Source organism: Strix aluco, chromosome 7, assembly GCF_031877795.1.
Source record: "Strix aluco isolate bStrAlu1 chromosome 7, bStrAlu1.hap1, whole genome shotgun sequence".
Taxonomy (NCBI): Eukaryota; Metazoa; Chordata; class Aves; order Strigiformes; family Strigidae; genus Strix; species Strix aluco.
Window position 1 is genome coordinate 5,234,151 of NC_133937.1, and position 13,756 is coordinate 5,247,906.

General features: G+C 38.1%; 1 protein-coding gene across 3 annotated transcripts in view; it reads right to left on the minus strand.

Moving 5' to 3' along the window:
• Nucleotides 1-13,756, minus strand: part of MYPN (myopalladin) — a 79,495-nt gene that overhangs the window by 45,118 nt on the left and 20,621 nt on the right. For 2 of the 3 annotated variants that reach the window (XM_074830297.1, XM_074830296.1), the window contains exon 2: nucleotides 6,055-6,993. The exons of the other annotated variant lie outside the window; for it this stretch is intronic. In XM_074830297.1, coding sequence (XP_074686398.1) covers nucleotides 6,055-6,992 — 938 coding nt within the window. In that variant the 5' untranslated portion in view covers nucleotide 6,993. The remainder of the gene's footprint in view (nucleotides 1-6,054; nucleotides 6,994-13,756) is intronic. 3 annotated transcript variants of the gene reach the window in all.

Below are 13,756 nucleotides of genomic sequence, written 5' to 3' on the forward strand. Positions count from 1 at the left end.
ACTACAAGCACAAATTTGGTATATGAATGTACAAGTTGCCTTTTAGGTGTGTAATTCATGTAGGCAACTGTGTACTTTGGGAGGTGAGTCATGGCACTTACTCATGTCTTTTTATATACCTACCTCATGCCTCTTCCATATAATGTAGCCTTGTTTTAGCATGTTAGCTTTAGCAGATATGAAAAACTACTAAAGAGAATACCCATGTTCTAGAATTTGCTTGTTTTCAGCAGCATCTTTTCAGAACGTTAAAATAACTTGCATAGTACAGTGATATTATATTTTTGTGGTCACTCAAATGTGGCTCCCAGTCAAGTGACACATAAAGCAAAACACATTACACAAAATGCTGTGATATAATCACCAGTAAGATATAAGAAGTCTTTGTGTTACTACTGATCAGCTTTCCCAATTAACCTGTTGTGTTTGTGTAGAGATAACTCTGCATTGCATGCCTTTGTGAGGCACAATTCTAATTTCCTATAAGCAAATTTAAAACCACCATGTAAGCTATTTCTTCCAGTTATTGTAGTAGACTCAGACAGTGAAGCAGGACTGAGTTAATTCTTTTCTTTGCAGTGATTTTTTCCTTTGACTAGTCCAAAATTTGCAACGTAATTGATTTAAAACTTCAGGAATAAGCTTCTCTTTCAAACCTGTGTTTAGTTCTCCTATGCAGTGTGTTCTTTAGTCACTATTTTCACCATAATGTTCAAATATTTTGAGATTAAGCCAAGAAAAAGAGCATGCTGCATGTGTGTTATCTCTCTGCAATGCTTATAAATGAGAAACAATTCTCTCTTGTGACATTAAGCTTTATGTAAATCTTTGGTATGGCCATATCTACTCCTTGCTTATTAACATTTTATTTTATTCTTACCATCAAAACGTTGTACGTGGTAGCAATGAAATGTCAGTTCCAAGGGGAGTTCTGACATTGAGATACGTGGAATGACTGAAGTAGCAATACTCTCTGTCACTGACATTTCATTCCTGCCATGAATTGTAATGATAGCTTCATCATACAAGGCAGGTTCACATTAAGCACAAGCAGTGTCATCCGCTGTGCCAAATTCATCCTCGGTTTTAATCCATTGACTTGACTGGAGTTGCATGTAAGAGAAGTTTGGCTCTCTAGACTTTGAGCACTAAAACAGATAAATGTTTTCATTTGGCAGCCAGAAAGAAAAAATCTTAATCAACCTTATGTGGCTTCAGAGTCTCTAAAAATCTGTGATTAGTTGCAGATCCAGTCTCCTTAAACAAAGCAGCACTAAAATGCACTTTTTAAGCGTTGTGTGCCTATGTTAAAGAATGTTTTCATGGAAACCTTATGACATACAGCCTGTTTTTAGAACATCAAATCCTCATGACACTTCCAGGATAGCTGTGTATGCCAAACCATGCAATGTGATTCATAAGTAAAATTAACCTAGGAGTGATGTGCCAAACAGTTTGGAAAAATGTAGGCACCTCTGAACTTGAGGGAATAAGGAGTGCTCTCCTCATGGAGAGGAGTGAATGTCACACCTATCATTACTCATACAGAAACTGAGCTGTAGAAGGAAGCATGAGAAAGAGGTCATCAAAACCTTTAACAATTTGGAAATATGCTACACACGTCTCTTAAATGCTTGTTTCTAACCTGCAGTATAGTCAGAGTAAAGTAATCAATAATTGTAGCAGTGCTCTTTAATAGCGAGCGAATGTTTGAGCTAGCTAGAGGCCCACATACTACAGTATCAATCCTTGTTTGTCTCTTCTATGACACTGCATTCAGCAGATGATAATGAAAAATGGGTCACATTTCACTGAAATGTCTTTCTAGGTAGGCTTAACGAGCGTCCTCTAACATGTGGACTTGTTACACCAAGGCTGACTTATCTTAAAAAGCAGCTTGATAGGTCTATCTGTATGCAGCCAAGCAAGATTTAGCTTTCCATATACTGATATTTCAAATCAGTTCCCAGTTTCCCACTTGCTCCACCATCCAATTTTCTGTCCCTCAGTGAGCCCTCGTATATGCCAGTTACCTACCAAGCCTGTAAATTATACTGCTTTATCATTGCCAGTGATATTTTGACCCTGATCCATCATGAATGTCATTTACACCATTTTTTACATTATTAATTTTGTTTTGTACTATCTTGCTTTCAAACATGGTATCTGTCTGTCATATTTTCCAGTCCTTTCCATTCCTATGGTGAGCTTCTTTCTAAATCTCCCGTCTCTAATTTCTCTCTTATAATCCCCATTACACCAGTTTAACCATCTGATTGCTACTAGTGTTGACTGAGAAACTACATTACAGAGCTTGCTGAATCTTGTTCTTGTTTCACAATGCTCTGGGTTCCCACACTACCACTTCTACATTGTAAGTGTTTATATTATAAGCATTATAAGTAACTTAGGGTTCCTTTTTGTAGTTAGGAAGTCCATTTTAAGTCAAAGGACACAGGCAAGCATGCATTAGCACATGTGTGTCCAAAGAATGCTGATTTACCGAGCTTGGTCATTCACCTAAATTAGGGAAGAAGAAATCATGTCTTAAGTCAGCATTAAGCTTTCTCTCATCAGTTGCCACCTTGCCAGTTAGTACTTTCCTGGGACTACTGATTTTTGTATCTCTCTTGCTTATCTAACAGAATTCTTCTCTTCTTGCCCAGCTCCACAGATAGATACTGAACTAACTCACCACGAACCTCAGAAAACTGTTACCTTCAAAGCGAGACGGTTGCCAGTTCTGAGCCCAGTTCTGGACACAGTTTCACAACTATGGCCAACAGATGCTTCCTTCAGTATTTTGGAAGCTTTGCACAACAGATCAAAGGCAATCACTATTTTTAGTAAAAAACTCCTGCATTCTCATGGTCCCCATGGTTAATGGAACACATACCACAAAGTACATTATATTTTCTGGTTTCCTCATGATGTAGCAGTGACTATAAAGGCCATCATCACTGGAACCCCATGAATATTTATCATTCAGGCAAGTGAATTTTTTTACACCCTTTCTTAGCATTACTCCTACACATTGGTGGAGTTGAAAGACTCTTGGATGAACAGGACAGAAGTTTTGTTAACAAACAATTATGGTCAGGAAACTCTGTTCAAACAGCTAGCATTCCCAGCTTTCTCCATAATACAGCATGTACATGCACACACACACACAAAAACACAAGGGGAGAGACTTACCCCTTTTGATTTATTTGTTAGTTTAAGTTGTGAAACTGAAAGCTAAGCCTGATCTTTCTCTTGAGTTCAACTGCTTGGGCCTGATTTTCCCTATGGGACTTCTTTCTCCCTGGACTTCTGTGTTAGCTCCTGTAAGACCCTGATCTGGCTACAAGCATGAGTCAGTAAACCAAGTGTGCGTTTCTGTTTGGAGCAGTGCAGTGCCTGACAGCAGTGTATTATCATTGGAAAAGTCTGATGGATGCTTATTCTATAAAAGTGCAACAGCTCCTGTATTGACTGTCATTCACATCAGTAGCTTATTTTATTATTTAAAATAAACAAAATCAAATGTTGAAATAGAAATTTCAATGGAAAAGCTTCAGTTTTGTTGCGACAAAAATAGACCCAAGTTACAAAGATACCTGTCATCCAATTCTGTGGAATCAAGCGGTCCCTGAATTGGGTGCGTAGGCATCCTGGCCATCCTTGGATATTCTGTGGGATGAGTCATTGTTCCTGGGTTCTTTGATCTGCCCTTGCGAGGCTTCAGTGACTTTATAGTGTCAGCTTCTAATTCAGATAGTTGTTAAATGCCTAAACTTAGATGGCATGAACACCTTGTCAGTTTTATGTATGTGTTAACGGCATGGGTATGATGTGCCATAAGGATGGTGTTGTGGCCTTCTGGAGAAATTCATAAAATTAACATTGTGCTCTGGAGTATATGTCTGTAAACAAGCAATTCAGTGTTCACCTTTTCTGAATACAAAGAAAGCCAGACAGAGTTTGTGTACATGTCTATATACATGAGAGAAGATTATTTCAGTTGTTTTCTTTGCATTATAAACTATGAACGATGAGAGAAAAAAATATTTATTTCTCACATCCAGGGATCCTACTGACATTTTTAATATCAACAAGATTTATCAAGGCAAGTGCCTGGAGAAGTCTCAAAGTTTTATAATCAAGAGAAGTCTTCAGAGAGTGTTGCTAATATCTAGGGGAGGATGATATTTCCTGTCTTTTTTCTGCCAAACCCCCCAAGTTTCTGGCATTGTTTTCTCTTTTAATCAGACTTCTCTATGAATTTAAAGGCTGAACATAATACAACATTTATAATGGCATAAGCTCCACCAAGGGAATGCCTCAAAATTGTTAATTAAAGCACTGAGTTTAGACATGAAACATAGTAGAAAGCATAATCTTCCCAAACAAGGTATTTCCTCCAGCTTTAGAACAGATTCCTCTTCTATAAACAAATCATTTAGTCCTTTGGAAGTTCACATTCCTGTCATGGACAAGAGACCCTGCATGGCACCACAGTCAAGGTCTTGGTAGGGACTGAGAACCTACATGTTTCTGCTGAAAGCACTAGTGGGGCAACATGGTCTGTCAGTCACAGTTCAGGGATCCTAGGAACTGGGTAACTTCTTGTCTTCATGACAAGGCTGTCCATAACAAGATGATTCATTTGTAGATCCTTGTTCCTATGTACTTAATAGTGCACTGTAAAAGCTTATTCCTTCTGTAAAAATTAGCAGCTGGTGTGCCAGAAATCCAAGGGAGTGGAAGACAAAGATTCTTTACCACAAAAATCTTTGGAGCTTTTGTCTTTGGATGTTGAGATAGTTTTCATTTGATGATTGTGCCTATTAGTTCAGTGAGAAAGATGATAAAAGGTATTGACTGCAGTAGAAGTGGTAGTAGTGCTGTACTCGGCATTGTCGAAGTGTAGAAGGAAGACAATGAGTTGACAACTGGAAAAAGTGGACCATCTGTGAAACTCAGAATCTACTTAGATGCTGAAGATGCAAATAGTTCTTTTCAATATTTAGAAAAGCCACAGATTTCTAAAATGCCTATAAAAGGATAGGCAATCATCTAGACTAAGGGTATCTATTTATGCTACTGCAGATATTAGGATACAAATATGTATAGTATGGCTTTAAAAGATGGATAGAGTTTTTCTTTCTACTGGATTGGTACAGTCCCAGCAAAGGAAATTAATTCCACCACTGTAAGTGGGAGGTAGATTTCACTAATGAGCTCTATTTGAACAAATTTAGATTTAGAAATGCTGATGAGATCTAAGAATTTTCAAGATAAATTTAAAAGTTACAATAATCTGTTTCTCATTCCACTGATGTCACTGATGAATAAAGTGTAGCTTTTTCACATTTCCTTTCATCTCCAGTGATCTTTGCAAATGTTGCTTATTTAAATTCCAAAATCCTCATAGATATAGGTGAAAACTGAAGCATCAGAATTAGCAGGCTAGTCACACAACGTGAATAAGTATCATTTAATAAGGGTATCTTATACTTGATAAAACAGAAGTGTTTTTTTTCTGAGGTCACACCAGAATCATTGTCAGAATCTGAATTAGAATTGAGCTGCTCCTGATTATTTGTGTAATAACTTAAATGAGCTCCTTCCTTTCTGTTCATGTATGGATGTTTTTGGTTTATAGGATCCTGTGTTCATTCATCTCAAATACCTTCAGATATCAGCATGAGGTGTCATGCCCATTGGTGTTTTTAGCTGGTTTACACAATCAATCTTGATTTCCATAAAGATAACTAACGTTTCTTACTAAGGAGTTAGCACTTTCTTTTAATTATGGAAGTACAGTGTTTAAAAACAGTTCTCTAATATTCAAAGAAAGTAACGTGTCCCAAAATATGTTGTCTTAAAATATTAAGTAACCTTTTGTATGATTTAAAGAAAGCGATTTTTTTCTTAATCGATTTTAATTACCAAGATCAAGAGACTTCTGCTACAGATTACTGAAACATATGCATCAAAATATCTGGAAAGAGTAAGGCATACACCTAACTGTTACAGAAATACAAAATGACAAGTTCAGAATATGTTTACCTGACTTCAGGTGCTGGGATTCCTACCACAATGCAGTCCAATTGCACTTTGGTTCCTTCAGGAACTTCCCTGCTCTTCAATTTTTGAGTAAAGCGCGGTGGTTGTCCAATAGGCTCATCAGAATATACAGATGCAGATTCTGACTCTGTTTTTAGCTCTGCACTTGTTAATTGATTGATAGATTCCAAGTTTGCTGCCTGTTGATCATCTGTTTGTTCAAATGTTTTCTCTGCTTTGTTTTCTAAGTCTTGAGGTACTGGAATGGAAAGCCTTTCTCTGTTTTCTGTTGTGCTAGATGGGCTAGAGCTACCTTTTTGAGCAGGCTTATTCTTAGAATCAATTTTGCTCCTGTAGTTTTTGCATGTTCGGGGTCTTATTCTTTCAGAGTTGTGAGCTTTGAAAAGTGACGAGAGCTCCTCAATAAAATCTGCCGCCTTGTTTAGGAATTCCTTTTTTGATTCTGATTCAGAAGGGGCGTGTTGTTTCTTTAGATCCTGAGAGCTCCCTTTGGAGCCCTTTGTATTTTTGACATGGTCCTGACAAAAGTTTGAGTGCAGACCATTGTCTGATGTTTTCAAAGCTGTAGACTGGGCCATTTGTTTGTGTTTTCCTGTGTTTTTCAGCTGATCTGGGGGATGCTGTGAATGTGCCTGAAGCTCATCCTGCTTAGTTTCCAGTGGATTCTGATCAATAGCTTGTCTTGCCAGGTTTACACTTTCATCTAGCTCTTCTTGGCTCAAAAAGGCGGAGAGATCTGGAAGGTCATCTTGGGCAGCTACCTCATCTGAATCACCCGAAGCGTTGCCATAATGGAAATTATGAGAAGCTGGTTCTGATCTGCTTCTTTCACTCTTCCCTTGATGTTTAGTTTCAGCTAAATAACTTTCTCTCAGAAGTTGAGATATTGAAGTTGAGGATTCTAAACTGTCGTCTTGCATGCTGCCAACAAAAAGGACAAATAGGACCACACCTTATCAATAGCAAATTTTTTGACTGCACACAATTACAGGCTTCTGAAAAGCAGAACACATTTTCAAAGTGCATCTGTGTGCTGAATAACAACTTGTAAATATGGCCTTGTTTTAAAGGCCTGCTTCTGTACATGCTGACAGATATATTGCCTTTACCCAGCAAAATTCATCTTTTATCACTTTCTACCATTGGTAGCCTTACATAGCTAAAGCAACTGCAAGTGTGGTAATTTATACTTTGTTCCAGGCAAAACTTCAACAACAAAGCTATTAACTGAGGTTCAATGTCAAATCTTTATCATTGCTGATGTGTGTTTCTTAGCTAAGAAACAACCTCATCAGACAGATTAAATGCTGAGTATTTCAAGGACTAAAAGTTGTGAGAGAATAGCAGTACTTTTTAATTAAGTAAATTTTGCTTGAAAGACACTGAAGTAGTAAGTAAATAAATCCTCAAAAGCATTTGAGGGGTAAAAGGAGGAAGAAGAGGAGAGAAGAACAAAAATATCCTATAATGACAGATTTTAATTTTAAATTCTTAAAGATCTTGCATTATAAGAAGTGATAACTGTGCTAAATGTTCTATACCTTCTTAAATAAAGCATTATTTCTAATAAGCTATTTAAAGTAAGTAGAGAATTATGTCATTATTTGGTACGAATGTCATTTTACTACAGGCCTTTCAAAATAATTTTCTTAGGTCATCCTGATTCTGAAAAAATGTACCACAGATGAGAAGACAGTGTCAGAAAGCCCATGCTTAACCTGCATGCCTAATAAGCAAAGCTAAAGTATCCCTTTTGATACTTAAGTAAGTACTGCTACATAATATTCTCCCTTTTATTTACACAAGAGTCATGAATGTGGAGGGATTCAGACATCCTATTCACACACTCATCTTAAGGTGGCTTAAATAAGAATTCCAATAAGACAAATACTCTTCACAACCTTTCAGAGAGCTGATACCTCACAGATGCTGAAACAAGTGCATGACTATTTACTGGATCTGGCTTTCAGAATATGCAGTGCACAGTATCTCTCTCCTACGTCATTTACAGCCTGGCAAGTCTTGCTGTGATGGTTTCAAATATTTCTACCCCAAGGTGTCTGATTCGTTGCACTGCAGAAGGTTCCATTCTGATGTGGCATCAGGTGAAGAGAACATGCATGCCCTTGCCTCAGCCATTTCCATTCACAGCTTTATGTAACAGCTTAAGTTGCCAGAGAAAGAGAAGTGAAAAAGGTATCTCTGCTGTGAAGGCTTTCTGCTCTGCTAGTGGAACAGTTGTCCCTGGAAAAGGGCTGGTAAAAAGCAAATGAAGTGGTAATATCTCATATTGCTGCAGTATTTCTTCCTGGAATGTGAGTGACAGCCCTTCTTCCTTATTTACAAAAAGGAAAGCTTCAATTTAAACTGTTTATATTCTTCTTCAATGAATGAACAGAAAGCTATCATATTCTGATGTGCATTTTGAGACCTCTGTCTGTCTGCCTGAGGCACAATTTGTTATACTGAAATTCTTTTTCTTACATAAATATTTGGCTTTTCAGATTTATTGATTTTGATTTATTTTGGTAATATAAAACAAGCAAAATCAGTAAGACAACAAAGGCATCCAACCCAAATATTGATAAGTTGGTGCCTGTATGAAAAATGACAAATAAAATACCGTATAAATTATATTCTAAGCACCCAGTTAGTCCCTGCAACTGAGCCAGGGTCTGCAATACTAATTGAACACTTGGTGCTAAATTATCTGGCACAGTGTTTCAGTGAAGCTGTGGTACATAAGAGAACATTGATTTGAGAAGCCCACATGAGATAATGTTTAAGCCATTTCATGACTGGACAGAGTATGTAATTTAACCTCTTAAGAGAACAAAGAGGTCTCGGTGAGGCTTCAAGTTCCCACTCTATGGATACTACTTTTGCTTGCTCAGCTTTTACTTCTTAAACAGCTGTGCAACCTTACTGAAGCTGAACGTGTTTAAGGGGTTATATTATCTTGTTTATGTGCTGATAGCATACTATGTGCTGTAAAGGTCACAGCTAAAGCTACAGTTTCAACTCTGAAGAGTTTAAATACATTCTAACATAAGGAGTTTACAGCCTGGAAGACAAACCTTGCACATGAATGAACTGCAGACCTAGAATATAGCTGTAACATAGGGCAAGTTTGCTTTAGACTTCCTCCCCATGTGCTGCCTTGTATCTACTTAAAAACAGAAGGGAAGAAGCAGAGGCATAGCCAGCTCTTTTCTCTGCACTCTGCAGATGACTTAGCCTACAAAAAGAGAGCAGTGTGTGCTTTTAGTGGGATGTCATAGAAGGTACAGACTCTCAGAATATCTTGGGGGGGATGCAGCTCCACACTAACCTCTCTACATGTGACTATGGCTAAATTATAACATCCAGCCGTATGTATCTTCATGTAGCTTAAGATGCTACAGCAGAAGGCTGTGTTTTACATAGTTGAAGTGAATATTTTACATGGTTGCAAAATTTAGCTGGCTACCTTTCTTGGCCACTCTTTCGGAAACATTTCAGAAGAGCACATCTTCATTTCATCTCAATGTCTGTAAAGGACATCAGAGCTGAAAAAAGATGATGCAGGTCTTTAGAGAACACTGGACACTCTGAGGAGGAGGAAATGCAAGTAGGGAAATAATACTGTGCGATCAAAACCTGCAGAAGTCAAACGAAGTTAAAGAACTCCTGCAAAAATTTTGTTGAGAGGGTATACGAAAGTCATCTGACTGTGACTATTCAGGGTTTCATTTCCCTCTGTTGTATTTGATTTTCTCATTTAAGTGCTCTGTCTGTTTCAACAGAGGTTGTTAATCACAGTGCAGCTTTTCTGCAGATAACCATAGTAAAGCAACTGTTTGTTCAGTATGGTTATTTGAGACTTTGTTCTGGGTCTTGCCTATCTTCTATTCATCTTTTGAACAAAGCATTGCAACATGAAAGAAAATTTCTGCTGATGTGAGAAATAATTTCTGCTAATTCCCTTAAGGAGTATTACTGCAGTGTGAGGAGATGCTCTCAAAGAAGATGTGTTTAGATTGGCAAAATAGCTTTATAATTCTAGTCTGCAAAAAACTATAGTGAAGAAGCCACTGTCTGATAGCAAAAGGAGGAAAATTACATGCAAATTACTGCAACATAACAAAACCAGGGGTGCCTACAGCTGGTGAAAATATAAAAGGATAGAGGAAATTACAGCAGTCAAATGAAAACTTCCTTGTACTGATGGTTCATTTTGGCTAGCTGTATCAAGCGTCTTCCATTTGGATGACCAGGCTAGACAGCACAGCCATACACGGAAGAGCAAAACTCACTTGTCTGTCACAGTCCTGAGTGAACACAGAGGAAGCAAATGGACAACTCGCTGGTTCAACCCTGTCTCTGCCCCTCTGAGGGCAGCTGAGCAGATGTGAATGGGAGAAAACAAACAGTTCCCCAGCAAAGGAGCTGGGACAACTTCCTTCCTTCTGCCCATTGGAGCAGAAGAGGTAGAAGGGAGCAGGGTGCTCCTTCTGGTGTTGGGAAGCAAGATATTGATGAAAATGAATCTGATGCCAAATTCTTAATCCTTAGAGAGCTGTCGCTTTTCTTTAGAGCTCACCCAGTGTCAGAATATTATATCTAACTCTTCCCTATTTTCAGCTTGTGTAGAAGATAACTTTTTATTCTATTTTTAGTATGGAAGAAGTTGGGTACTAGTCAAATGTAGCACTTTGAGGCAGTGCTTGGCTACTGAAGTTTTAAGATATTTTGAATTATGTGATATTTCTAATTAAATAGAAAATGTTGAATTTCAGCAAATGTTGCTGTGGGGCTACCAGACAATCCAGTTACAAATATTAATTATGCCTTGAAAGACATCTAGTTTGGGGTTTTTTTCCTACAAGGAGTTATACTCTCCAAGGACTACAGAGGGCTGATGATTGAGGGAGGCACTGGGTAGGCTGGGTCATTCAGATTTCAGTCGGGGAACAACAGCTTTTGTCAAATGAGAGCAAACGTACAGCCTGACGTGGCCTCTGGGCTAGATAGTAATAAGGCTGAATTCAATATGTTTTTAATATATCTTTTAAACCGTCTTCCTAGTGAGCAAAGAGGTATCACCAGAGGAACAACTATGCTATTACAGGTTTGACTAATGATAATTAATAATAATTTAGCCTTTCTATAGCCAAAATTGCATCTAAGCTCCAAAATTAAGATCTGGTCTTGAATTCAGTCTTTCTCTTTGCCTGACTTTCTGGATTGTTTGGACTGAGATGTGGAATTGGCCTTGATATGCCTTGAGCATTCGTTTTCATTTTTCCTAATGGGGACTTTGGAATAAAAGTGTCTTTGTGGCTGCACAGAAACCATCCCATGGTTCCCCAGTGTGCAGCGGTACAGAATGCTGGCACTGAGTGGCAGTGCATGGCACACTGCTGCCATGTCATGGAGCTAGCAAAATGTATACCGTTATTACAGATATCTCTGTTGAGCAGATAAGTGCAGATAACTTTGCAGATAACTCTGTTATCTGCAGTAAAAAGGACAAACTCTAGTAAAAACACAGTAGACAACAATCTGTGGTGTCAATGAAAGAATCCATCTCATAGTGAACTAGTATCAAGGGGAGGAATCGCAATGCTAGTTACAAATAATAGTTCTAAACTGGTGTTATTTAGGGTTGAAAATGGGATGACTGACTCCAGCAGTCAGCAGTTCTCTACTTGACTGCTTCATTACCTACAGCACCAAAAAAGTACATTGAGGGTGACATTTTTTGCTTTTCTGGGACAGTAACGGCAGTGACCTTGGGCACCTATTTTCTTGGGAGGCATCAGAGGATGTCATGAACAAAACTGATTGCATGAACAGTCTACTAATTCATTTCCACTAGCCAACTAATTGCACAAGCATTCTGAGTTTTCAAGAGCCTATATTTATGGCAATGTTCTCTTATTAGCCAAGTGATCTTTAGGATAAAATATTCACAAAGGTAGAATTAGTTTCCACAGTTTGATTTGGCAGTGGCTTGAGCTGAAAATCCGGACATGGAAAGGAGGAAAATTGCACCTCCGGCAGCTCGTGCAGTGTGACACCCAACCCTTTCATTTCCTCTTGTTTGAGGCTTGTTAGGCTCATTGCTGAGTCATCACTGAAAAAATCTTGAGTTTTTCCTAAGAAAACAGCAGAAGTGAAATCTCAGCAAAGCTGAAGGGAATCCTGGATATATCTGAGTGCAGATCCCCTGTTTTATTTGGGGTGAGACAGCTTTGAATGCTTGAAGCCCTAAAGCTGTTTTTTGCAAACACTCCTCTCTATCATAATAAAGTTATCCGCAAATAGCAGATTTAATGCAAAAAGCATTTGGACATCTTATCTGGCCTTCAGTTGTAGTTAAAAATGAGTAATTTCAGTCAGTACATGTTGTTCCTGTCATTACTTTACTTGAGACTGCATTTGTATGAAACCCCAGTATCAGAACAGCTGGCAAACTGCTGCTTCTTTCTCCTTCATGACCTTTACACAGCAAGGCTCTGGACCTGTATGCCCAGCACCTCTGTTTGGAAACTGAAAAGTTTAGCAGATATGAGAGGCTATATCCTTCTCCAGTTAATTTAATTGCACATAAATTGCATTTACCTATACGCTGTTGAAGACTAGCAGTTATGCAGGCGTTTCAAGTGTATGATTACAGCTATGAAAAACAAACTGAGAGATGGCACAAGTGATCTGTCTTGCAGACATCATTTAGTGATCACAATCACATTCTTACTTGCTTGCAGGAATTCTCACTTAGCAGTTGCTATTGTCACTGTCTCTGTTACTGCCTGTTGACGAGCTGTAGCTGCTGCAAGACAGACGTTGAGACTCCAGACATAGGGAAGGTTAGGCTGGAGCACAGGACTAAGGTTAGCGGTCTTGTGTGTGTTTGGGGGTGTAAGATATTTTTAGTAATTGTATTTAGAAAGCTATATACAAGAATGTGGTTTACTTTTCTGTTTTAGACACATCAGTAGCTTTGAATTCCATTCCTTGTAATGAATCAAGAAAGTCAGATAACTAAACTCCTATTTCCAAGTAATGTAATTAAATAATGGAAAATAGAGAGCCTCCAAGCCCAGGAGTGTAACAACTTCTGATGGAAACAAAATCCCTTTAAGAACAAGTAGGCTAAAGGTTATGTCCATGTTTAGGAAACATCTATTTTTCAATATCATCTTCTTAATGTTTTAAGTATATGTTGCATTTGCTTCCATCTCTAATCCATTTTATAAATTTCAGACCTTAAAACTGTCCCTTGATTGGAAGTCTAAAAGACTAAAAGAGGCTGGCAGCTGTTTCTTGCTCACTGTTACATAATTCTGTAAATAGTGAAAAGGCATGGTGGTGGTGTTTTAAGTATCTTCACAGAGTGCTGCTCTGCTTTAATGTAAATGTCTGCTGTTCAAGGGATTTTTTAATTGCTGTTATAACTGCTGTATGGCTACCACTGCTTCTGTTCAGAAAAATAAGTAGAATCAGACCCTCTTCTGTAAATAAAACCTCTAATAGTCCAGCTTCTGCCCTTAGATACATTGCAAGATAGACCTGGAGCAACTTCACTTAAGGATTTACTTGTAGCTGTGAATGGAAGTACTAACTCCCACTCACAGCTCTTCTATTTGTAAATGCCACACAGTTAAATTTTTTAAGCAGTTTTCAGTCAAAATGCAAAGTT